General features: G+C 38.4%; 1 protein-coding gene across 12 annotated transcripts in view; it reads left to right on the top strand.

The window, feature by feature from the left end:
- PIEZO2 (piezo type mechanosensitive ion channel component 2) overlaps positions 1–25,078 on the top strand; it is a 423,840-nt gene that overhangs the window by 257,015 nt on the left and 141,747 nt on the right. For all 12 annotated transcript variants that reach the window (XM_075920992.1, XM_075920988.1, XM_075920987.1 and 9 more), the window contains 2 exons: positions 5,222–5,432; positions 9,559–9,772. In XM_075920992.1, the coding sequence (XP_075777107.1) occupies positions 5,222–5,432; positions 9,559–9,772 (425 nt within the window). The remainder of the gene's footprint in view (positions 1–5,221; positions 5,433–9,558; positions 9,773–25,078) is intronic.

The following is a 25,078-nucleotide window of genomic DNA, read 5'->3' as shown; positions in this document are numbered from 1 at the left end:
ATTTTTCTAGCTATGCTCCATGCAGCATTAATTTGTCATCTCAGGCTGACCCATGTGGGTGAAGTCTTTGCAGAGCAGTCTGCCTTAGAATAATGCAATTTTATGATGAATGTGTTCATATCTTGCAATATATGAAAACAACAAAAACATCACCAGGTAGAAGTAAAAAACCTTAGTCCATTCACAGTGTGCTCAACCTCAACAATCGGTTTCATTTTTATTTGAGAAAACAAGAATAGAAGTTTCCCAGTTGTCATTATAAACAATATGTTAGGTGTAAATTAGACTTGTAAGCAGAGATTGGTAAGTCCAGAAAGACTCTTCTTCCTAGTGCTTCTCTCCTTTCATGTCTCAATGCCAGATTAAAGGGGAGTATGACGGAGTGTGGATCAGGTTGACTAGAACTAAGAGGTGCCACTCTAGGATGACCAGACTCTCAAAATGGAAAAACCACAATCCCTGTTTTGTTATAGAGAAACCAAAAGACCAGTTTTGGCAGGAATTAGGAAGTTATTCACTGGATGAGTTTAGCAGCTGAGACTGGTTTGAAGAGAGAAGAAAGAGGAAAAAAAGCTTCTTTACCTTCACCTATGCAACAAAGCAACTTCTCTTCTTCTCCTCACTAATCACCTTGGGTTTTTCCTCATTTCTTTTTCTTTTCTCCTTTTCCTTTTTTCCTCTGTCTTGAGTATTCCCTCCAGTTTACTTGGTATTTTTTTAAAATTTTCATTTTCCCTCAAAGCCAGTTTTTAACTGGATTGGGAGGGGGAGGGGTTACGTCAAGGTAAGTGTGTTTTGTTTTTGTTTTGTTTTGTTTGACTTTTGTGTTTTTTCTGTCTTCAGATTTTTATTTCCTGCTCTTGCACATATGTGAATGTGCTTTTTCAGAATAGAATTTTTTTAAGCTCTCTTTTCAGCTCGCAATGAAATTTAGTTTGTGTATAGCATCTTCCTATTTAGGAATAGCTTTCATGTAATGATTTTTATATTCAAGGCATTTTACGCACATTCATCTGTGCAGATCCATCTATGCCAAATTCTTCATAGCAGAAGAAAATTTCCTCTGCTCTCTTAGGGCACATCTACACAGCAGGGTTAAACTTGGAATAAGCTACGCAACCTGAGCTACACTAATTGTGTAGCTGTGGTCGAAATAGCTTTGTTTTACTTTTGGAGCTGTCTACATAGCAGTTACTTCAAGACAGAGCACTCTTCCCCCCGATTTCCCTTGCTCCTCCTACGATGAGGGTTACAGGAGTTGGAGTAAGCAGGCCTCCAGTTCAACATTATTTCGACATTTTGTCTAAAAGCTGCTTGTGTATAGATGAGGTCTTTATTTTGTCAGTTATTGTGAAATAACGCTGCTGTGTAGACACAGCCTTAGAAAACTGCTGTACTGCTTGGGTACTGATTTTGCCAGGATTGGCAGGGGATGTGATGATTCAGCTTGCAATTTCTTGGAAAATCTAGCCTGAGAACCAACAGATATGTCCTAAATGAACTTCTTTGTGGTAGCTAAATACTATCAACATTTACAGATGTTGACTAAGGAATATCAATTAAAAACATTCTTTGAGAACATAGTTAAGTCCACCAAGGGAGTCACTTAGCCCAAAAGTCTATTCTCAGATTACCAGGCATGCCATTCTCGAGTAAAAAGCATAATTTGTATATATACAAACAAAAACTGTTTTCAAAAGTTTCCATTTGAGCTCATTGTTTTAATCTGCATTGTCATCTGTATCGAACGTCTGCCAGTCTCCCTTGTAATACCAGTTGCTTTGAAATTATATTTTAATTTTTGTCGTAAACAGTGTCTCCATAGATACAGATAAATAAATGGAAGAGCTGAAGATGATCTCCTTTATGCACATTGGAAGCTCAATCCCACATACTGGAACATCCAGAACTTCCACTGATTATATTTGTGTTTTGCATGCACGTAAGAATTAGCTATATAATGATCAAGTTAAAAGGAAATATTGTTAGAGCCAGCTTGGAAACAGGACTGAACACAATGGGACTAAGGGAGTTCTTCTAGTAATTGCAATACAAAGAAAGTTGTCACTGAATTCTTTTCTGTGTCTTTTGCATTAAGATAGCGATAGCGGCAGGAAGAATATTATGCAGCATTTCGCTGAACTGCAGCATTGTTTTGTGGTTAATTATTCAAGTAAAGTAGCATCAACTAGAGAGCTCTCTAGACATGAGATCCAGCAAGGGCAGCAGACAATAGTAATTCCTCTCCATGCTAACCCCTCCCTTCCCCGAGGTGCTTGCTGAGTGTGCACACTGCAGCTTCCTAATGATTGCCTTGCCTTTAGAGCTATTAACCTTGTTTATTGAAAGCCATGAGAACGAACTGTGACGATGACAAAGTGGTTGTGACGCCAGCGTACTCCACTCATAATGGACGTAATTAGTGAAACAGCCGGATGTGTCTGAGAGGATTTCCCAGACCAGCTCTACAGTGTTTAATACATATTTCATTGTCTGCAAAATAGAAGCTCTAGATGGAACAGGCTCTTTCTGGGCAGTCACAGACAATATTAATGGGAAGAGAAAGTTGGCACAAAGTTTAAAGGTGAAATGGAACAAGAAGGAGTTTCTTTTCCTTGGGGAGTCCACCTAACAAAATTGTAATGAAGTATTCCATAGAGTTAAATACTCAGGATAATAGTTCTGCAGTTTCCACTGGAAGCCTCCCAGTCAATGTTGTCTAATTTGTCATTTCCAATGGCCATAATAAATGTGAAAATCCTGTTCTCCTGAGAAGTCATTACAGATATAACATTCACATGTGTCCCTAGCTATCAAAAAAGAAAGTAATTGGGCCAGATGCTCAGCTGGTTTAATTTTTAGTTGCTCCAGTGAAACAAATGGAGCTATGCCAAGTGACGCAAGCTGATGACCTGACCCTTTTATTGTTTGGGTTTTTTAAATATGTTTGTTATGTTGTGTGTGGATTAATCTATTTTCCTTCCACTATATTCATGGCTGTTCCCCTCAGTAATGCAGATGCACTCTTTGTCAGGTGATTAAGACCCCTTCACTCAATGATGCATATCTTTCTGTTCTGTCAGGAAATTTAACATCTTTCCCGGGACCAGAGCCACAACAAAATCTTATCAAATTACTTACCTATTGCAAGTGTCTTTTCTGTTGGTTTTTTTTTTCATTATTTAACTCTCCTTTCCCACCCATTATCATTTATTGCTACTTAACTTTTTTTCAAATTTGTCTTTCTCTTCTCCCCCTCTCATATTATTTGTTCCTTCATTATCTTTCTTGCATTCTCTCCCTTTCTGGCTTCCATCTCTCTTTAAGCTTTCAAGGTACATCTCTTTCCCCTCCCCTCCGCCCGCCAGTCTTTCCATCCATCTGCCGAGTGTTATGATCCTCCCTCCCAGCTTTTTTATTCTATTTCCCTGGCCCAAACACATATACCACTCCCTTTTTTTCTCTTTCTGGGATTCTCACCATCTCTTTCTCTTCTCTGTCGGTGGGACCTGCTACCTCAATACCATCCCCAGATGCAAAGGCTACTCTGTGAACACATTTGTAGCTGGATAAATTGAGTAACATCACAGAAACAAAGTAGAAGATGGATGTTGGGATCAATTTGGACACTCTTTTGTTGAATTTGACTCAGTCACATTTATGTAATAGGGTGTGTCTAGACTACATGCCTCCTTCGACGGAGGCATGTAGATTAGCCAGATCGGAAGAGGGAAATGAAGCCGCGATTAAAATAATCGCGGCTTCATTTAAATTTAAATGGCTGCCCCGATCTGCCGATCAGCTGTTTGTCGGCAGATCGGGGGAGTCTGGACGCGATGCCCCGACAAAGAAGCCTTTCTTCATCGACACAGGTAAGCCTCGTGAAACCAGGCTTACCTGTGTCGATGAAGAAAGGCTTCTTTGTCGGGGCATCGCGTCCAGACTCCCCCGATCTGCCGACAAACAGCTGATCGGCAGATCGGGGCAGCCATTTAAATTTAAATGAAGCCGCGATTATTTTAATCGCGGCTTCATTTCCCTCTTCCGATCTGGCTAATCTACATGCCTCCGTCGAAGGAGGCATGTAGTCTAGACACACCCATATAGTGCAATCAGTGGTTATGTTGAAGAAATCAGAAAACTTGCTTACTGTAATGTTTCTGTATGTGATCATTTTTATTTGGTTTTGGTTTTTTTGCTTTTATAGTAATAGCATACTGCTATAATCTTTTTAGAGGGTCACTTTCATAGCCATATCCATACTAGAATTACATGCACAGAATTCCCTTTCTCTGCTATGCAAGCTAGGTTTGGTGGTAGCAGTATGGTTTCATTATACCTTAATCTAGGTTTGGAGGAAGGCCTAGATTTTTTTTTCTGGAGTCCAAGCATATTAATGAGAGCTGTCATGGCTGTTCATTGTGCCAGTACCTTTTGCTAAATAATCTATGGAAAGATCAAGGAAAAGGCGTAGGCTTCCATCCAATAGATAAACTCTGGGTTCATATGGAGGGAGGGAAAAAAGCTGCAATAGGGAATGGTGATAATCCCAAGAAGAAAGTTTCCCTGACCAATAGAATCTAGGGAGCCACCTTTGGTCAGGGCCTGGAAATAATGCTAAGGATCTGTGCCCCAAAGAGACTGGACAAAATCTAATCAATAAATCTGACAACGTTGAATGATCAGGGTGTTGAAGAGAGAGATATAGAACTGGACTACCTGCCCGAGGAATCAGCTGAATTGCATTTGCCAGGGAAAAATCTCACTCAAGTATATACAGGCAGTCCCTGGGTTATGTACAAGATAGGGACTGTAGGTTTGTTCTTAAGTTGAATTTGTATGTAAGTTGGAACTGGTACATACTGTAGGGGAAACTCTAGCCAAACATTTCTCCAGAGCTCAGTTTTATTCTCCCACACCTCACTTCCCTCAGTCCTTTATTCTCAAGCTGAGGTGTCTGCTGAGAAAAGCCGCTCCGCGTCTTCCTGGTCTGCTGGGGGGGGGGGGGGAGGGGGCGCTAGCTTCGTGTCTCCCTGGTCTGCTGGGGGGAAGCAGCTAGTGCGGGGTTGCCTCACCCCGTTTGTAAGTAGGGATCCGATGTAAGTCGGATCCATGTAACCCGGGGACTGCCTGTATTCAACTTGCTTGTTAAGAGAAGTCTTAGGTGGCAGTCTTAGGGATAAAAAACATATCATATTGTTTTTTCCTCTCTCTTTCTAAGGTTGGAAGAGAAAAATTAGAGCCAGATGATGCACTGATATATGAAGAAGATTTGGATGGTGGAGAATATAGTGAAGAGGAATTTGAAGAAACCACAAAATTAAAACTGTTGCGCAGAATTGCCTCACTGGCTTCCAAACTGAAAGAGTTTATTGGAAACATTATAACCACCGCTGGAAAAGTTGTTGTTACAATTTTACTTGGTTCAACAGGTTGGTGCTTTGGAAAAGTTAATCAAGAGTCCCTTAGACAGTGTTTCTCAACCTTTTTTTATAAAGGTTTCTCAACCTTATATATATATATATATATATATATATATATATATATATATATATATATATATATATATATATATATGTACCTCCAGTTTTCAGACACACAGATTTTTTTTTTCTACTATTGCAACACTTTTGTTTAAACAACTTAATCATAGCTGGACGGGCAGTGACATTTTTGGGTGTAAAAAGTACAAAAGTAATAAAGCACTGTAAAACTTAAAACAAAAATTCAGTTTTCTCCAAATTTCAAGTGTTGACGGACCTCCCAGACTTCTCTCGAGTACCCCTAAGGGTACTCATACCACTGTTTGAGAAACACTGTCTTATATTATGCACTATACAAATGAGTTTTCAGCAGTTTGGCATATTGTAGAATAACAATGGAAATTTGGAAGGGAAATTAATTGCTGCATTTTATTTAAATTTAGCTTTTTGGCAGGCACAAAAATAAACCGAGTTCCTTAATTTTTTATTTATGTATTTAAGTACTAGTACTAAGTGGCTCACTCTCTCCATATATGGATTTTGAAGTTGTTATTATGACCAAAATGTGACAGGCTGCACGCTATTGGCAAGAAGTGAAATGTGAATTAATAGACCAGGTGTTGTCTCCTACTATCTTTTTCTTGTGCTCTCTCTCTCTCTCTCTTTTTCTCTCTCACCACACCACACAATATTAAACACAAAACATCATTCATCTTTAATCTCTGGTTAGTTACACATTCTATAATAAAAATATTCCAATTTGGTATTGTTATTTATGAAACTTGAAAATGGGTTGATAAAGGTAACTGTGATGACTTCTGTAAGGCATTAATCCTTCAAGACATTCTGATTAAAATTAGAACTATATGAAATTAATATAATCTACATTAAATGGCTAAAATTGGTTAACTGATTAATCATGAAAAAATAATTGTAAAAGAGGAAATATCATCCTAGCGCAGTGGTTCTCAAAGTACGGGCCATGGACCACTAGTGGTCCCTGACTGTCTTGCAGGTGGGCTGCAGACTCGAGGCTCAGCCCCGCTTCTGCACTTCCCCCACTCCCCTGTGAGATTGTGTCAGGTTCTACTGCAGGTGGAGGTGCCCCGAGTCTCAAGGACAGATCCAGCTTGTGGGGGAGGAAACAGCTCTGTGCTCTGCTGCTCCCCCTCCCCCTGCTTGTGGGAATGGCACTGCAGGAAACCGCTTATCTGGAAGCTTTCTCTGCTGCTCTCATTGGCTGGAATTCTGGCCAATGGGAGCAGCAGGTGACAGTGCCTGGGAGGCAGAGCCAGGTAAGTGCCCCTCATGCCCAGACTCCCACTTCCAGCCCTTTCCTGCACCCTCCCACACAGACCTCGCACCTCCATCCCACTTCTGCACACATTTTGGCATCATGGGAGGTAGGCTGATAGTCTGTGGAAAGTTTTATTGAGTAGGGTGAGCTGCAGGCCAAAAACTTTGAGAACCACTGTCCTAATGGGGTATTTCCAGTGGGGTTCTGCAGGTGTCTGTTCTTCTAATACTATTCAATGCTTTTACCAAAGAATAAAACAGAGGAAAATTTCTGGTGACATTTGTGGCAGAGTGTCACAAACATTGGTGAAGTGCTTAATAGTGTTGAAGACAGGTGAGCTATGCAGACCAATATGGATCACTCAGTAAAGTGAGCTTATTTGGACAACATGCATTTTAATAGAGACAAATCTAGGAACATAGACTTTGGTCACACCTAAGAGGTGGGAGACTTAAAGTGTAGTGACTCGGAAAAGGGCTTGGGGTTCATGGTAGATAACCAGATGAACATGAGTTTCCAAGTGTGATGCTTTAGTTAAGAGGGTAAATGCATTCTACAGATGAATAAGCAAAGACTATAAAGGAGAATAGAGGAAATATTACTTCTGTATTTTAATTAGAATGTTAGTGTACTACTTTGTCCAGAAGCAGTGCCTGAACTTCAAAAAGGATGTTGAAAAATTGGAAATGACCCAGAAAAGAGCTATAAGAATGATTTGAGGTCTGGAAAAGATATTATATAGTGCAATATTTAAGAAACTTGACCTGCTTAGCTAGGGGCAGGAGGTTAAAAGGTGAATTGATCTCAGTCTGCAAGTAACTGCCAGGGAAAAAGTTTTTTTTCTGATAGCAGACATTTTTCAAATCTAGCAGAAAAAGGCATAATGAGATCCAGTGGATCTAGGCTACTTACTACAGCAAGGGTAATGAGCAATTGGAGTAACTTACCAACATATGTGGTAGATTCTCTGTCACTGAAGACTTTAAATCAAGACTGGATATCTATTTAAAAGAGAGAACAGTTTTATGTACCTGATGCAGATTTACTGGATGAGTTTCTATGGTTTGCGTTATGCAGGAGATCAGACTAGATGATCAAAAGGGAGCCTTCTGGCCGTTAAAAATATGAATAATGAAAATGGTACCTACTCACTTCGGGTATGTCTACACAACCCCGCTAGTTCGAACTAGGGGGGTAATGTAGGCATACCGAACGTGCAAATGAAGCCCGGGATTTGAATTTCCCGGGCTTCATTTGCATAAGCGGGGAGCCGCCATTTTTAAATCCCTGCTGGTTCGAACCCCGTGTAGTTCGGACTAGGATTCCTCTGGTACACCTCCCCACTTATGCAAATGAAGCCCGGGAAATTCAAATCCTGGGCTTCATTTGCACGTTCGGTATGCATACATTACCCCGCTAGTTCGAACTAGCGGGGTAGTGTAGACATACCCTTCTAGATTATATACTGGAGGAAAGAAAATAGCTTGGCCTACAATCATGTGATAATGCTAATAGAATATAGACCAATTTACTTTTAGTGAAAGGTTCTTTTACTAAGATATATGAAGCTAGCTTTGGTATCCTACACCTTCGCAGGCAAGAGCTGCTGCAGGCACCCCTGGTTTATGCTAGGCACTGCTGAAACATAATAGGAAGTGGGGATTTCCCTCAATGTAAAGAGTTCACAACCCTACTCTGGTTGGAAACTCAAAGGGAGACATCATCACCTAAGAGGTGTGTAGAGCTGGTCAGGAGAGCACATTGGCAGGAGAAGGCACTGATTCATCCCATCCATCAGGTGTCTTCTGTCAGATGGTAGGGTTCTAAACACAGTTTAAAGCAGCATCCATCTGAGGCATAGCAGGCCACTCTGCTGCAAGATGACTATCCTTGAATGAATGAACCCAAGATCTCTTGGGATGTATCCAGCTTCCATTCAAGTACACAATAGTCAAGATTTTTGAAGCACAATGGAACTAGATTTATCCCTAGTGTCATTACCTTGACTTCAGTGAAATGAATTTGGTGATACCTTTGTCCCATTACATAGGATTCAAGTTGCTCCCTTGGGTCATTTCGTCTGGTTTTCTGCTGTCTTAGATAGGAGTATCTCTCCATCTTTACCCTCAGATTCTCCTCTTGTAGTATGCAGTAAAGTTTCATGATGTGTGTCCCAGCTGGGAAGAGTGAAAATAGCAACTTCACAAATGAAATGTTTAAGTGTGCAAAAGAAAATCTACATGGGACATGAGAGCCCTTGATGTGCATTAAGAATTACAAGTGTTTAGGAGGAATTATTGAAATTTATATAGGTGTGACAGAATTAGACTTCATAATAATTTAATGATAGTCAATATTGAGATTCAAAAAGGTAAAGCTTTTATGACCATTAAAACACAAATTGTCAACATCCTATGTCAAAATAAATCAAACTCTAAAAAGTTCTCAAGCAGCATTTTTCTTGCTCTGCCTAGGTGTACATTTCTATTGTAGTATTGATGGAAATATTTTTTCACCACTGTGAAATCAATGTTTACCAACACTTAATGATTTAAACCTAAGCCTTTTAACTACTTAGAAAGCGTTGTTTTTATAGAATAAGCAAAACAAAAAAAATGTTTTCTGGTATTTCTCAATTAAGAGCAGTCTTAGTAGTTACCTGTAATAATAAGCCAAAATATCAAAAAAGCACTGTGATTTTAAACTTGTTTTAGGAATAATAAATCCTATAACATAAATGTTTTATAATGTTAATATTCTCAAAATTTCTTTTTGCAGGTATGATGTTGCCATCTTTGACGTCAGCTGTGTATTTTTTTGTATTTTTGGGGCTGTGTACATGGTGGTCCTGTTGCCTGGCATTTGATCCGCTGATATTCAGCTGTCTGTGTGTATTAATGGCTATATACAGTGCAGGACACTTGATTGGACTTTATCTGTACCAGCTACAATTCTTTCAGGAAGTTGTTCCACCAAAGGACTTTTATGCAAGGTAAGAGACCTATCTCAATTGTTTATAGACAAGTGGTACACTCTTCTGATGATACATGTTGTTGCAATTTTTCTTCAGCATTAAAAATGATTTAACATAATTTCAGGAAAATGTGAGTAATATTGGGGAAATCCATGTTCATCCTTTAAGAGTCAAAGGATGGAGGAGACTTGATTGGCCCTAAAGGTTTGTCTGTGTGTGAGATGATGATGATGTGCCTTTTTAGGTAGGAGTAATCATCATTGGGAAAATGGAGAGGTTTTCTGGCTACGAAAGATAAGACAGAGAAACCCAGAAGATAGACCTCAGGAATCTAAGGGAATGGCAGTACAACACCCAGAACATACATACCCACACATCACACATTTGTGGCAGAGGAGAGAAGATGTAAATCTTCTTGATTGATAGTGTTGTGTATGTACTTCTCATTGTCAGAGCCCTTTGAACTGAGAGCTAGTTTGCCAGTTTGCCAGGAGGTTGAAGATCATGTCTGCTTTGCATAGTATTGACATTTTTTTTACAACACAACTACATTTTGTAATGTTGGGATTACTGACTTTAGGAGGATGATCGAAGTGGGCATATGGTGCAGGGAATACAAGTCTTCAGATGAATATCAGCAAAGGGAGTTAATAGATGTAAGTTCTTCTGCACCATCTAGGAGCTAGTGTAGGTAATTGTATGAATTCTCTTTTAATCCCTCTAGGTTATGAGAATTATTTTTAAAGCAGATTCTTAAGCAACCTAAACCCTCCTTTTTCATAGGCTATCGATCCCAAGGCTAGAAGGGGTCTTTTGGCATCAATTCTGACCTTCTGTATAACACAGGCCATAGAACTTCCTTTTGCGTCTTTTTTAATGCTTGGAGAAAATCCCTTTTACTACCTGTGTACTAGGATGTGGCTCTGTAATTTTATTATTACATACCAATACATTGTTAACATGGTAGAAAAGCTTCTTTTAATTCACTTTGTAGTGTGCTGCATAATGACGTATCTTCATTTCACTTATTTCAAATCCAGCCTTGGAAGCTGGTAAAAAATTTGCAGTTAATGCAGTTTAGGTCTGAATTTCTGGATGAAATTTCTTTACAAATAGTGCAGTTGTGGTTTTTTTGTTATTGAATTTCACTTAAAGAGAATTAAGATACAAGATATCAAAAAGCTAAAAAAACCCTCATATAATGTATGAATTGGGGGCATGTTTTGTTTGTTTCTGTAATTACATTTGTCATTATTCTAAGCTTTTGCAAACGTAAAGTACCAAGTTCAATTAACCTCCACTTAATAAAAGTTTTAGAATAAAAATTATATACACATATAAAATATCCTAATAAAGATTCAAAGCAACTTGACAGTATGGGTAAAAAAGTTGACTCTTGGACTTTATAACCTTAACTGGTCTCATAAATAAATGTGTGATATGATTTAAGGAGCTTATATTCTAAATTCCATGGACAATAATGTTCCGATGCGTAATGTATCAGAAGACAAGCGAGCAGTAGATGGTCTAATCTCTGAGCAGTACATGTTTCTTTTTGTAATCACACTTTTGATCTGAGGATACTGACGGACTTTGTGGAAGAAATAATTTTAAGTGAGCTGAAGAAAGAGACGTTGTGGCATTATTAGTTGGCCATTAGAGGATGTACAAATATGAGAGTGGCAGAAAGCCACAAATGTGGTAATAAAAAGATCTGCATGGGTGGTGTCTTGTGTACTGAATAGAGGAGTAGAAGAAAATGAGCTACAGATGTTTTTGGGGTGGTTCAAGAAAATATTTTAGCATTTCCAATCCTACAAGAAATTTGGTATTTTACTATTTTATTCGTAATATTCTCAGTTTTGAGGCATACGTTTGACCCATTCATTTGAGTGGCTGGCTCTCACGCAAAAATCCCCAAAATTCATTGAGATAATCATATTCTTAATATATTTTTCAGGTTTTTATTTGCTCAGTTTTGTTTTTGTTTTTCTCTTTTCTATCCAAAATATATTTTAATAGTTGCTTACAAGAGGAAGGGGTAACAGTTCTTAAATTTGTTAATTTGTATGAAAATCACACCACTTCCTTTTTGCTAAAATCACTGCAAGGGAAATCAATAAAGCAAATATGTGCTATTTTAAAGAGAAAGTGACATTCACCCATCCACAAAATAGAGAGGATCCATATGAAACAGGATTTTTATTTCTTTGTAACATGTAAAGACTCAATTCCCAGGTTAAATTCCTTCCTTCCTTTTACTTTGTGCAGATGCAAGGGCAGACATCAAAATAAATCCTGTTGAGCAAATGAGGGATAATATTTCTCTCGAAGGAGCGGAAGGCTGAACTTTTAAAAGCTGTTAACATTGACATTCTTGGGCACATAAGAAATGTATGAGTTGTTTTTGGTCAAAATACTGTGTCTGCTTTGGTTAGCAAAACACATCAGTTTGCCAGCATGTCACTTTATGTCAGACTAGATTAAGTTAAACTACATCCAGACAAGTGGAGAAGTTCTGATGTTAACTGTATTCATCTGCTAATGTTTTCCCCTCTTGCACTGTACCTTTAAGAAACTCCCACTCCAAAATCCTGCACTAGCGAAAAAATATAAAAGCATCAACTGAATGTTTGTATGAGAAGAAGCATGACCAAATTCAAGAACAGGGGAATTTGAATGTTTTGATCTGGGAAACCATAGCAATAAATAAATAAAAACATAAAAATGATATTGAAAAATATAGCACTATGGCTTTACCATACTGCTTTATCTAGGGTATGAAGCTTCTGTAAAACAGCAGCAATTCCACAGAGTCTGCTGATATGTGCTAGATGCAGTTTTCACGCAGCATTTCATAAAACACAAAATGGGTCCATCTATACTGAAGCCTGACAAGTAGATTGAAAAAGTTGGTGATGCTGGGAGTGAGGAGAATGAGATGAGGCACTCTATATATGCCCTTAGCATTCTACAGTGGCAGAGCTCCACGGGAGTTGCATCTTCAGTTTAAAGGTATCGTTCCCTAGACCAGCAGTCGGCTACCCAGCCTAGTGAGTGGGCTGCATGAGTGGCCCTCCCTCATCTCAGTGGGCTGCATGATTGCCAATGGTGGGCAACCTATGGCCTGCAGCCCACTAGGGTTCCACCTGAGGCCTATGCACCCTACTTCTGTCCTCTTCCCCCATGCCTCTCAGGCACTGGGGCATTGGAGCCCTGCACTTTCGGAGCACCGCGAATCTGCTTATTCATGTTCCCTCCCCTTCCCTGTGCTTGAACAGCTGCAAACAGCTTCATGCTCTGGGAGGAAGGGGGAAGGAATGCAAATCAGCAAATTTCTGGCGCTCTGAAAATACTGGGAGGGGGAGGGAAGAGTAGGAATTGTGGGGCTCCAGTGTCCCAAAGCACAAGAGGGGGCAGACAAGAGTGTGGGGGCTGCAGGTTGCCCACCACTGTCCTAGATCAATCCAGGATGGGAGAAAGGGGGCCGGAGAGAGGTAGGAGCAGTGTTCTCTGACCACAGGAGAATGTAGTTTGTGAGGTCTTTTCCACTGAGGAAGAATCAACCCTTTAGGTAGGTTTTACTTAATGCTGTAAGTTTCAGGCTACTGAACAAATCTTAATTGACCTCATACCAGCCAAACTGTACTTCTTCTGTTTCTTTCAAACAGATATTCTGCAAATTCTTAAATACAGAATTTTTTTTCTAAATTCATAATTGATTTATCATTGGCAAGTGGGTGATTTACTGAAAGGGAAAAACTGTGCACCAATTCAAGATTATATCATTTACAAAAATTGTGAAACTATCACATTACCATATATTCTTTAGGTTGACTAATAAACAAAATGACAGTGATTAAAATGATTTTGGAAACTACATACAAAGTGTAGCATCCTGAGAAAAATATGCAACAATATGCTGGGAAGTGCATGTAGGGTTTTCCTGCAGTTTCTTCAAGTGTGGCTTATTTATATGGTATCTAGTATGCTGGATAGCAGAGGGCTTGCCAAGATGAAGAAATGGGATCAATCCAATAACATAAGACTTATATCAAGTCATTTCCAACATTCCTTTGTAAAATTATGAGTAACCCTAGTATATTCACCGAATGAATCTAAGCACTGCATCACGTGACTAGTCTAGTAATCTTTCACTCTAATTATACAAAATACTGATAGAGTCATAATGTCTGGAGTATTTGAATATTTACAAGAGAGAGGGAGTTTTTCCCATTTCCCTGGGCCCACCCAGAACTCTTCATATGAACATCCCAAGAGCTGGGATCTGAATTCAAAGTTTCCAGCCTATCCCTTCTTTATTATACAAGGAGAATAAAGTACATGGGGAATCAAAAAAATGATTAGGAAAAATAGTGCAACAGATACAACATGCATTGTGGCAGAATAGTAGAATATTCTTTCTTGCAAATTAATTCTCTAGGTTTCTTCCCATCATTCCTTACCCTATCAGTAAGTTTTAGAGACATGTGGAACATTCTTCTCAAACTAGAAACCCACTGAGTTTGCCTTAGAGGCCCATACTGATGACAAGTATGAATAAGGATGTCCAATCAGAATGACAATCAGAAATGCATTTGTACATTTTATATGAAGCCACTAAATGGATGGAGTAAGCGCTGTGCTCCTTGTGTCCTCTTTCTAATTTTTCTAGGCACTATTATTGTACTTAACAGCATGGTATCTAAGTGCCTCTGTGGTAGGGAAAAATAGTGGATTCACATTACATGGATCCTATCTGCTGCCCTTGTTCTTTATTCATTATCCTCTGCCAGTGAAAGCACGTCAAGCACTTACAGAGCAGTACTTCAGATGAGACAAAGGGGGAATCTCCTGCTGCAACACCTCGCTTATCACTGCAAAACTGCACTAATGAGTTTGCTAATTAACTTGATTTTAGGGGAGGCTAAAAGAACAACAGATGCCCCTAAAAGAGCAACAGATGTAACTAATTGTTATTGATCTCACACTAATTTCCCAAGAAAGATGTATATTAATAATGAAACATCTCAAAACACTCTTAACAATAATTTGAAATAATACCCACGTAACTCCCTTAAAGTTTTAGCAAAAGGAAAAACTATGCAGCACTTTAAAGACTAACAAGATGGTTTAATAGGTGATGAGCTTTCATGGGCCAGACCCACTTCCTCAAATCCTATTCTGAAAGAGCTCTTTTGGAATATGATCTGAGGAAGTGGGTCTGGCCCATGAAAGATCATCACCTATTAAACCATCTGTTAGTCTTTAAAGTGCTACATAGTTTTTCCTTTTGTTTTAGCAAGATCAGACTAACATGGCTACCTCTCTACTACTATTAAAGTTTTAGGTCTTTTTTGCTATAGGAGTGACTTGCTCTTGTGGGGAAAGGGTGATACTTGTCCTTGGTATTCTAGTAATCTCTTGGCTGTATTATTTAAACTGCGTAGTAGCCCAAGGCATGTGTTGTTCTGGATAACATCTTTCTTTGGAGGGCTTTTGTCCCAGGTTGTCGTCCAAACAAGCAAGGACATGATGGGCCTCATCACATGCAACAAGCTCCCTGCTTAAGAATCCTTTTCTTCATTGCTGGATAGCATGATGAATCGTATATTTTCTAGATGTTTTATGGACAGTAAATACTCTCTATGAATATCCCATCTCTACTGAGGACTGGCCAAGCACAGGGACCTTGCATTGTGATATTATACTAAGTAATACTTGGACTGTAGTGGATCCTGCCATATATTAGACATTTTGCAAGTGTCTCAGGCAGCTCACAATCTAACATGATGAGCCACATACAAAGGGTCGTGAAGGGGGAAAAAAATAGGGTCAGATTCTTAGACGTGCTCTAATCACATTATACCACTTGTGCTACAGAAAGGTAGCAGAAACTGCTTCCTTCTTGCCAGCTGGTGATTCATCTAGTGTTTTGGAATGCCTCAACATGTAAAGGTGCGATAGGTGATTTCCATACTGCCTCCCTGCAGCCTCGAGTGTAGAAGGCACTGAGAAATATGGCTGGAATGAACAACCCTAGTGGGGGATATTCTTTGGGGACTTCTGTCGGATCATATAATGAAAAGAAGCTCATTAGTGAAATTACTCTGCCCAGGATTAGGGCTGAGATAGAACTGGACAGAGAATCAGTCAAATATTCAGAATCTGCTACTTGACAGATGTCCTTGCCCTGCTGTGCCAAATGGCTAATTTTTTTTCACTCAGTGCTAGTTTTTCAGCACTGCTAGAAAACGTAGACATTGTTAGATATTATAATCTTTGTGATAGAAATAGGCCAAAGGGGGGGATATGTAGGAGGATAAACCATATCAGCCTTGAGGACTAGTGCAGAAGGGTATTTCATGCTTAAATCTAGAAGATGAAGAAAGCCTTGAAGAGCTGTGGAAGAAGAGGTGACAGTACATCAAGGCTAGCACCATTGTTGGAGCAGGATTTGGAAGGGCAACATAAGGAAAGAGTTGGAAAGACAGGGAGGTACAGAGTTTAGAAGGATCTCAAGAGTGACAGAAATAAATTTTAACTTGATGCACTGCAGAACCTCCATCTTCAGTTTATAAAATGTCCAGTTGTAAAGATGTATTTAAGGAAATGGAAATTCACCTCTCTGCAAATAATTATTTTTGTATCATGCAGCCTTCTGCAAAGAGCAGTAGTTTTTATGGTGACAATGCATTACTGTATCATTAATTGCTGATTATTTCTATAAACTCTTATTCATACATATTTGGTTTTTTTCTGCTCTATCATGTGTATGCGTAGAATAATAACTACAGAAAAATACAGAGAGAAATTCAGAATGTCCTCTGGGGCTCCTGTTTTTTTATGTCAAGATATAAAACATGTTTTATCTTGGATGATTAGAATCTGGATTTATTCTATTGATGACCAAAGCCTTCATAATATAACAAAGTTTATGGTGTAAGAGGTTGGAACAGTGATCTGTGTTTCCTTCCTGGGACTACATTCTACTTTCCTAGACCAGTTGGGACTAGGGATTCATTAATATCAGGGTTCCCAATGTTGGTTATATGAATTCTTGGAGATTGCATCACATGATATTATCTTTAATTAAAGGTTAGTCTTTAATTCCTGGAGACTCCAGGACAGTCCTGGAGGGTTGGCAATCCTATTTCAAGAATGGAAGTTCTTTCTGTCTTTTTTGCTTTGAGCTATTCTGCCAAGCTGGGAGGAGCAGCACGGAGACACTGAAGTCCCAATTGGTCCTATTAGTTGACAAAGGTGTCTGTGACAAGGACCATTTCAGAGAGAATTGGAAAGATGATGTTGCCCAGTGAAGATGGATATGGGAGGATGAAGACCTAGGACAAATCACTGCCCTCAGAACTCAAAGGAAAAATGCCGAAATTCAATACTGTGCTCACTTTTAAAAAATAATTCCCCCCTTTTAAAGACTATTTTTTTAATAATTACATTTTATTAACTCAAACAAGGAAAACAGAAAAACACTGTCTTACTTCAGGCCACATCCCTGTCTGTCTGTTCCCATGATGTCAATAATCCTAACACATTGGTTTTCACTTACTTTTGTTAATCCCTAAATAGCCAGTAAAATTTCAGACTGCAACTAAAATCTGCACAGCAGGTGGTGTGTAATGCTACTCCCCTGGACTCACGATTATGTCCAATATGTATATAGTAATTAGATATTTAAAAGGAATAGAAATACAATAGTCTGTGAAATTGACAAGGAGTTAAGGGGCAGAAAGACAATTGTTACTTTATAAAAAGAACAGGACTAACAAGAAGTTACCTTGGCTATTTCCTTAGCTACAAGACAACACTATTCCTCCTTAGACACTCTGATTGTTACAAGAAGAGCCAATGTTTCTATTGCTTAAAGAGTTTTCAGAATGGTTCTGTGGGAAATCATCAGAAATTGAGTCATTCTGCTACAGATCAGGAATACAGTGATTAAAATAAATGTGCTGTGTTTGTTGGCCAACTGCCCAAAATAAAAAGTAGAAAAGTGCCACCCATGTTCACAGGTGCTTCATAACTAAAAACTATATATTTAGTATTGCAGAAACTTTAATACCACATATACTGTGCATGAATCCAAATCGGCCCCTGTTGAGTCTTGCCACTGGACTTCGACTCAATTTTGTCCTTGTACTCCCCTCAGTATAGCAACTTCACCAGGCTATGTTTGCTGTATGCTACCCTTCTTAAAGTGGAGTTAGCCTTATTTACGTGAATGTGTACAATACAAAGATTGGGGCACACCACCAGTGTTCCATGAGTTGTGACAGTGCTGCTTAGAGCTACTTCTGGGTCATGGATGGTGTGATTCAGACTCCCCCCCCCCATAAGTCTAGCTCTTTAAGGTATAATGAAAACCCTAAATATTATGAGACATTTGCCATCAACTTCTGTGGGACCAAAATTTCATCCTGTTCTTAAGTATAACAACACTGCAAAGTTAAATAAGGTTTAAAATATAAACAATTTATCTTATTTTGTATTTTTTTAAATCACCTTGAATTGCTGTTTGGGATTTTCCTGCCTTTAAAGGAAGTTAAGCATTCATTCCTGTACCTTCTGGCAATCTCCTCTTCCTCAGGGACCTGCAGATAGCCCTGGTAGCCACTCTGATAATATTGATATATCCTAATTTACAGCCTTGCCATGAGCTTTGGTACAGAACCTCTAATTGAAATTAAAGCTTCCATTAGTTGGGGCTAATCCACCTAAGATGTACAGAAAATTACACTGAGGTAACTTGGACCCATCGTTTATAATGTGTTTCCTTCGTGATATTGTTTTTCAGGACTTTAATAAATACAGGTGAATAGTTTCATTAATTATTACTAGTCTACAATTGTTATTCATAGAAAGTTTAGTGAGTCACCCTTAACTCTTTTAAGTGTTTCAGGAGGTAGCCGAGTTAGTCTGTACAGGATAACCTTAAAAAACAACACATGGTCTGGTATAGACTAACAAAACATATAGATGGTGGTATGAGCTTTTGCCCACGAAAGCTCATGATACCATCTATATGTTCTGTTAGTTTATAAAGTGATACCAGACCATGTGTTGTCTTTTAAGTTTCTTTTAAAAGTATCCTTAATTTTGTGTCCACAAGTCCTTGATGGGGTCCCTTTATGAAAATGAACTTTGGAGAGAAATAAGTCATACTTACAGGCCCAAGTGAACACTAAGCTTCCATGACCTTGAAGAGAACACCTAATACTCCACAAACGGATGTCAGATGATGTCACACCACTCTTAGTGATGCAGTCATAGTGTACAGGCTACAGCAGAGTATATATTAACAATGACATTCTCCTGACAAGGAAAACCGCCCACAGATAGGTTTGAATTTGCAAACCCAGTAGTGGGTGTTAATGGTATTGATGCAGAAAAGCTAACAATGTTGTCGGTGTGGGGAATGTGGAAGCTTTGTGGTGGGTCTACAAGATATCCTTGGTCTGAGTTTTTAACAGATCCCTTTGCCCATGCAGAACCACCATGGTCCATTTCATGAGGTCATCAGTCCTGCCTCAGGAATCTGCCAAAAATGGGTCCTCCCCAAAGCTCATATTTTTCCAGTTATTTTGTTTCTTCTCCTCTATTTCCTCAAAAGGGGAATATCAAAGTCTTAGTTATTACATAAGACATTGCCAAACATAATTGTATTGGCCAAGGAAGAAACAGGTATGGTGAGTCCAATTCAGGCTTTCACCACAAGTCTGAAAATATTTGGCTAACCTTTGTTGCTGTTTAGTTTTTGTTTAACTTTTCATGTGTCTTTAAACATTCTGATTTTGATAGATACCAAAATGTGAAGTATGAAAATGTAGAAAGAGACCTTTTGGCAGAGTTCCCAACCAGCTGTAGCAAGAAAATACCAGAAATTTCACAAGCTCATTCTTGAGAGATTTCCAGCTTAATCACCTCAGTAAAGGCAATCAGATTCATTCAAATGTTGGAATGATTATCCAAGAGGAATCATCTTAAGTTCATTCATATAACTAAAAGAATTTAGTAATGAGGCACTTCTTGAAGATCAGTTGCATTTTTTGCTCCAAGACTATTAGTAAGTTAATGATTTTTCTGAGGAAAGCAATAGAACCCTGCCTCAGGCAGTTGATTAATGACAATCTCCTTTTGAATGCCCATTTTCTCCTCCTGATTTGTCTTTGAATATATGGGTCATATGGTGCTGTATCTCCATGAATTTGACCCAACAACCAGAGTTGCTCCTTCATGATAGTTGCTGAACTATATGTGGTAAATTGAGTACTGGCATAAGCAGGTACAACTTTATTCATGCTTTTTGGAGTTACACCAGGAGTCAGCTGGGCTGTGTTATCCGCCCCTTAACTTGAAAGTGATGTAAACAAATTGATGTGCCAAAACCTTTTGAAAACAACTGCCTTCCTCATATGGTAAATAACAGTTTCTAAGCTGAGTTTTGCTACAGTGGTGAAAGAGTATGCAACTGGTGAGGTTTTCTTTGGCATACCTGGCTGTTGGTTGGCCATCTGAACAGGTGGTTCCCATTAATATGGGAGGAAAAAGTCTTGGCTGTCAGAACGATGCATAAGCTGTATCCGGAAACGAGGTTTGAATTGCAAACATATAATCATTCTCCATTGCATGACATAACATTGGCTGAATGCCACCTCCTGTTGCTGCCAAGTTGGTACATATTACCAGTGCTGGAATACATCTTTCTTTGAGTTTATTCTTAAGATTTTGGGGGCAGATTTTCAAACTTTTAATTAACTTTTGTAAGCCAATGTCAAATGTGCTTGAAAAAAAATCAGGTATATGCACATTCGCAACAGATATTTTGGTGTTCATGTGGACAATAGGTACCTGATTCATCATAGACCCAATCTACCTCCCAATAAGTTAGTGTGAAAAATTCCAATTGCAGCCAAATGCAGCATAAAGAAAGACATAGTTTCTTCATTGAAATTTGAGAATGTGCACCAATATGTTAAATGTGAACATTGTATGCATGAAGATAACTTGGAAAATATGTCCGTTTTATTTAAAAATCAATGAATTAGCATAACATATAACTACACAGGTTCTGTTTGGGCAAAGATGCTCTGATGCAGAATTCTTTAACATTCTTATTGTAAAGCTTGCCAATGAACAGTACATTCCACCTGGAACAATATGCCAAGCAAAGTACAGAAAAATGGTCTATATGAAATTACTATAATGTGGGCACAAAGCTGGTTGAAAGACCTACTGAAAAAATAGGTTTGCTGCCAGACGGAGAGGACATATATAGTGGGGTGCCAATGGGGTTTTTCTTTTCCCATTACTATTCAGAATTTGCATTAATGATTTGGATAACAAAGTGGAGAGTATGCTTATAAAATGTGCAGATGAATTGCAGAAGTAAATCCACTATGGGAGGGATTGCAAGCACTTTGGAGTACAGGATTAGAATTCAAAATCATTTTGACAACATGGACAATTGGCCTGAAATCAACAAGATGAAATTAAGTGAAGACAAGTATAAAGTACTACACACAATAAAAAATCAAATGCACAACTAAAAATGGGGAATAATTAGACTAAGCACTAGTACTTCAGAGAAGGATCTGGGTGTTATAGTGAATCACAAATTGAATAGAGTCAGATGTGATACAGTAGCACAAAAAAGGCTCATATTCTGCAGTGTGTAATCAGGAGTATTGTATGTAAGAAATGTGAGGTAATTGACCAACGCTACTCAGCATTGATGAAGCCTCAGCTGGAGTGTTTTGTCTAGTTCTGGACACCACATTTTGAGATATATGGACAAATGGAGAGAATCCAGAGGGGAGCAACAAAAATGATAAACAGGTTGCAATGAGAAGAAGTTTTTAAAAAGGACATTTTTAGTTCTTGAGAGAAAAAAAGATGGAAGGGGGAATCGGATGATCGCTTTAAATTTGTTAAGAAGTGTTATATAGAAGACTGTGATCATCAGGTCCACTGGAAGTAAGTCAAGAAGTAAACAATTGAATTTGAAGCAAGGGAGATTTAGATCAGATATTAGGAAAAGTTTCTAACTCTAAGGGTACGTCTACATAGCAGGGCTAAAGTTGAGTTAAGCTACGCAACTTCAGTAACTTGTCTTCAGGCGCTGTCTGCACATGCTTCCTTTGACTTCCCTGACTCTTGTAAAAAGGAGTGTTACAGGAGTTGGAGTAAGAAGTCCTCCAGTTCGACATTATGTCGAAATAAAGGCTTGTTGTGCAGACCCGCTCTTTGTTGTTTTGGAATAACACCAGTTATTCTGAAATAATGCTACTGCGTAAACATACCCTAAGAATAGTTACATACTAGAATAAGCTTCCAAGAGAGGTTGTCTTTGGAGGTTTTTAAGAACAGGTTAGGCATATAGATATCAGGGATGGCCTCAGCGACTGAGGCTAGAAGAGAATCTTTTCCAGCCCTACATCTCTATGGGTACATCTAGGCTACGTTTTTTTTTCTAAAGGAGATATGCACATTCGGTGCTAATTTGCATATCTTCTTCCGATTGCTTTTTCAAAAGCAGTTTATTCGAAAAAGAAAGCAGTTTAGATGTGGTTCTTTTGGGGGGAAAAAACCTTTTTCGAAAGAACTCTGAACACCTCATTTTTAGAGGAAGAAGGGTTCTTTCAAAAAAAGGTGTTGTTTTTTTAAAAGAACCCCGTCTAAACTGCTTTCTTTTTTGGAAAAACTGCTTTTGAAAAAGCGATCAGAAGAAGATATGTGAATTAGCACCGAATTAGTATATCTCCTTTTGAAAAAAGAACATATTCTAGATGTACCCTATGATTCTATGTGGGAGGGGGAGAATCCTGAAAAAGATGCCAACATCATATAATTAACTGATAAAAATAGTAAATCATAGCTCTTTACATCTACCTGGTCCAAATGTGTGATATCAGCCTTAAGTATGCAATAAATCTGGAAGATCAGCCAGGTGTGAATATATTAAATATGGTATTAATATACAAGCATAACATCTAAGTGATGGACATGGCCCTGATCCTACACAATTAATTATTTTACTGCGAATTAAAGGCACTCGCTATTTCACAGAACTGGGCTTTCAGTTTGGTATCAAAAGGTAGTTGCCCTTTGTTTTGTATAAGAAGTTACTTTTCAGTATTTTGAAAAGGATGTGCCCCAAATTGGAGGACAAACTTTGTGAATTTTGCCTCTGTCCATTTACTACTACTCCTAAGTGGTCCCACATCCACAAGCTCATGTTGTTAAGATGCCCTGCCATGTCCTCTGATCTAGAAGACATCACCAAATGAACGCTGAACTGTATGCAGTGATTCCTGAACAAGAGCCCATTGTCATGTCCAAAAAGCCACGTATACGTGTATGAAACCACATAGTCCTACCAGTTTTTGATCTCTACCGCTGCATGGTATTAATAGATAAGGATTATAATTAGCAGTTTGCTTTTTGCAAGATGCGCCTCTCCTTTTTTCCCCCAACATCTGTTTGCCACCTTTCCTTTTCATGTTCTATAATGTCCAGCCATGGTGATGATAATATGTAAGCATTTATGTAGCTCTTTCTATTTTCAAATCACCATGCAAACATTAAGTAATGAATCATCCCAGTGTTTTTATGAGGGAGTGTGAAGAGACAAAGCCTTGCCCCAGTCTCAGCAAAGGAGAGGCACAATGAATCAGTCCTTGTCTGTACTAGAAAAGTGTGATTTTAAAAATGTCTAGATGAACTAGAGAGAAGTCCTAATGTTGATGTAGTTAAACCAGTTTAACCCTTGCATATGTCAGTTTAGCCTAAGTTGGTGACCAACTAACTCAAATTGAAATGATTTAATCTGTTTACTACCATTTGAGTGCATTAAATATTAGAGGTATGCAGTCATGTAACTGGCTGAACTGTGTACTTTTCTAGTTATTACAAGGTTTACATGTCCATAAGGCCCTGCATCCATAGTCTCTTTCCTGATGTTTTCCTTTGTTCTTAATTTAAGATCAACAAACATAAACCTTAGTTTGTTTTCTCCTAAATTGACTTTTGAAGGTTTACCCTTCAAGATCTGAGTCACTCTTTTGACTCAAAAACTCACTGTCTTTCAACCACCTGAGTAGATGCAATATGGAAAAAGCAAAATGTAAGCCTCTGGAAAAAGGCTGATTTTGCAGATTCTGAAGCATAGCTTGAAAAAACAATGTATTAAAGTAGCTTCCATCTTAGTTCCAAAGTGCTTTGATTGCATCCAGAACATTAGTAAAACCACTGGGAGATTATTCCCTCTAAAGTAAAGACACTTGCATTTCTACCCCTGCAGAGAGTAACTCCAAAGCCCAATTGTTGTATGAAACAAGCTGTAACTCTCAAATCTTTATATCCAGACTTAAGTCTCCAGAAGACAGCTGCTTTATTTCACATATATTAAGTATCTGAATGTCTGAGATCCATTTGTTTTTAATGGATGTCCAAAGCCTAACAACTTCCAGTCAAATAGCCTCAGAAAATATTCCATTATTAGGTTGCTTAACAAAAATAGGTTATGTAGCAAATAATATTTAACATCCTGTTTTAAAGTTGTTAATACACTTGAGAGCAAAGTGAATTTTTTATGGCTGCCTATAAGTTTTTTTAATTAAGAGCTATGCTGCTGTTAGAGAATTTTTGCTAGCTTTTATATAATGTTCAATCTTCAGAGTGTAACTTGCTCTTCTCTGCATTTATGCCTGGATTAATGGCTCATAATATCACTCTTAGCTTATACTACATGGATGTTATTTGCCTGCAAGGTTTAAAGTCTATATTTTTTCATGTGGTTTTACACATAACAGTTCTGCATTTGAGACTAATTTTCCTTTAAAGGAAAAGTCATTGGTTAAAAGAAGAAGGTAGGAGATACACTGGTGGTGCTGGTTTTGTCATTTTCAGAAAAACTTTGATCCAATCAGAGCTGTGGAAATCATGTCTCAGTAGAAAAAAGTACAAACAGACATCTGCTAAATAACTATTGAAACATGATGATATTCAAACAAAAGTTACAATGATCTGCTTAACCATCAAGCTTCAAATTCAGTGTGTGTATTGTAGTGTTGGGATAGCAACACTGTAGTTATGGCTGAGGGAAGGCACTTCCATCCTAAGCCAGATACTTGAAAAAAAAAATCTCCTTGAACTAAAATTGCTCATAATTCTTCCCCCACCCAAACAATGAATTGCTGCTGTTGTATGCATGGCAAAAATCCCATTAAGCCAATTTTGAATTATTCATGTCTGACTACAAGTTTTTTTCACGTTATAAACTACTTACCACAGATGTTTGGACCAATT

The sequence above is a fragment of the Pelodiscus sinensis genome, chromosome 2 (assembly GCF_049634645.1).
Source record: "Pelodiscus sinensis isolate JC-2024 chromosome 2, ASM4963464v1, whole genome shotgun sequence".
NCBI lineage: Eukaryota > Metazoa > Chordata > Testudines > Trionychidae > Pelodiscus > Pelodiscus sinensis.
The sequence above is the reverse complement of the archived record's forward strand: the minus strand, read 5'-3'. Positions and strand labels throughout refer to the sequence as shown.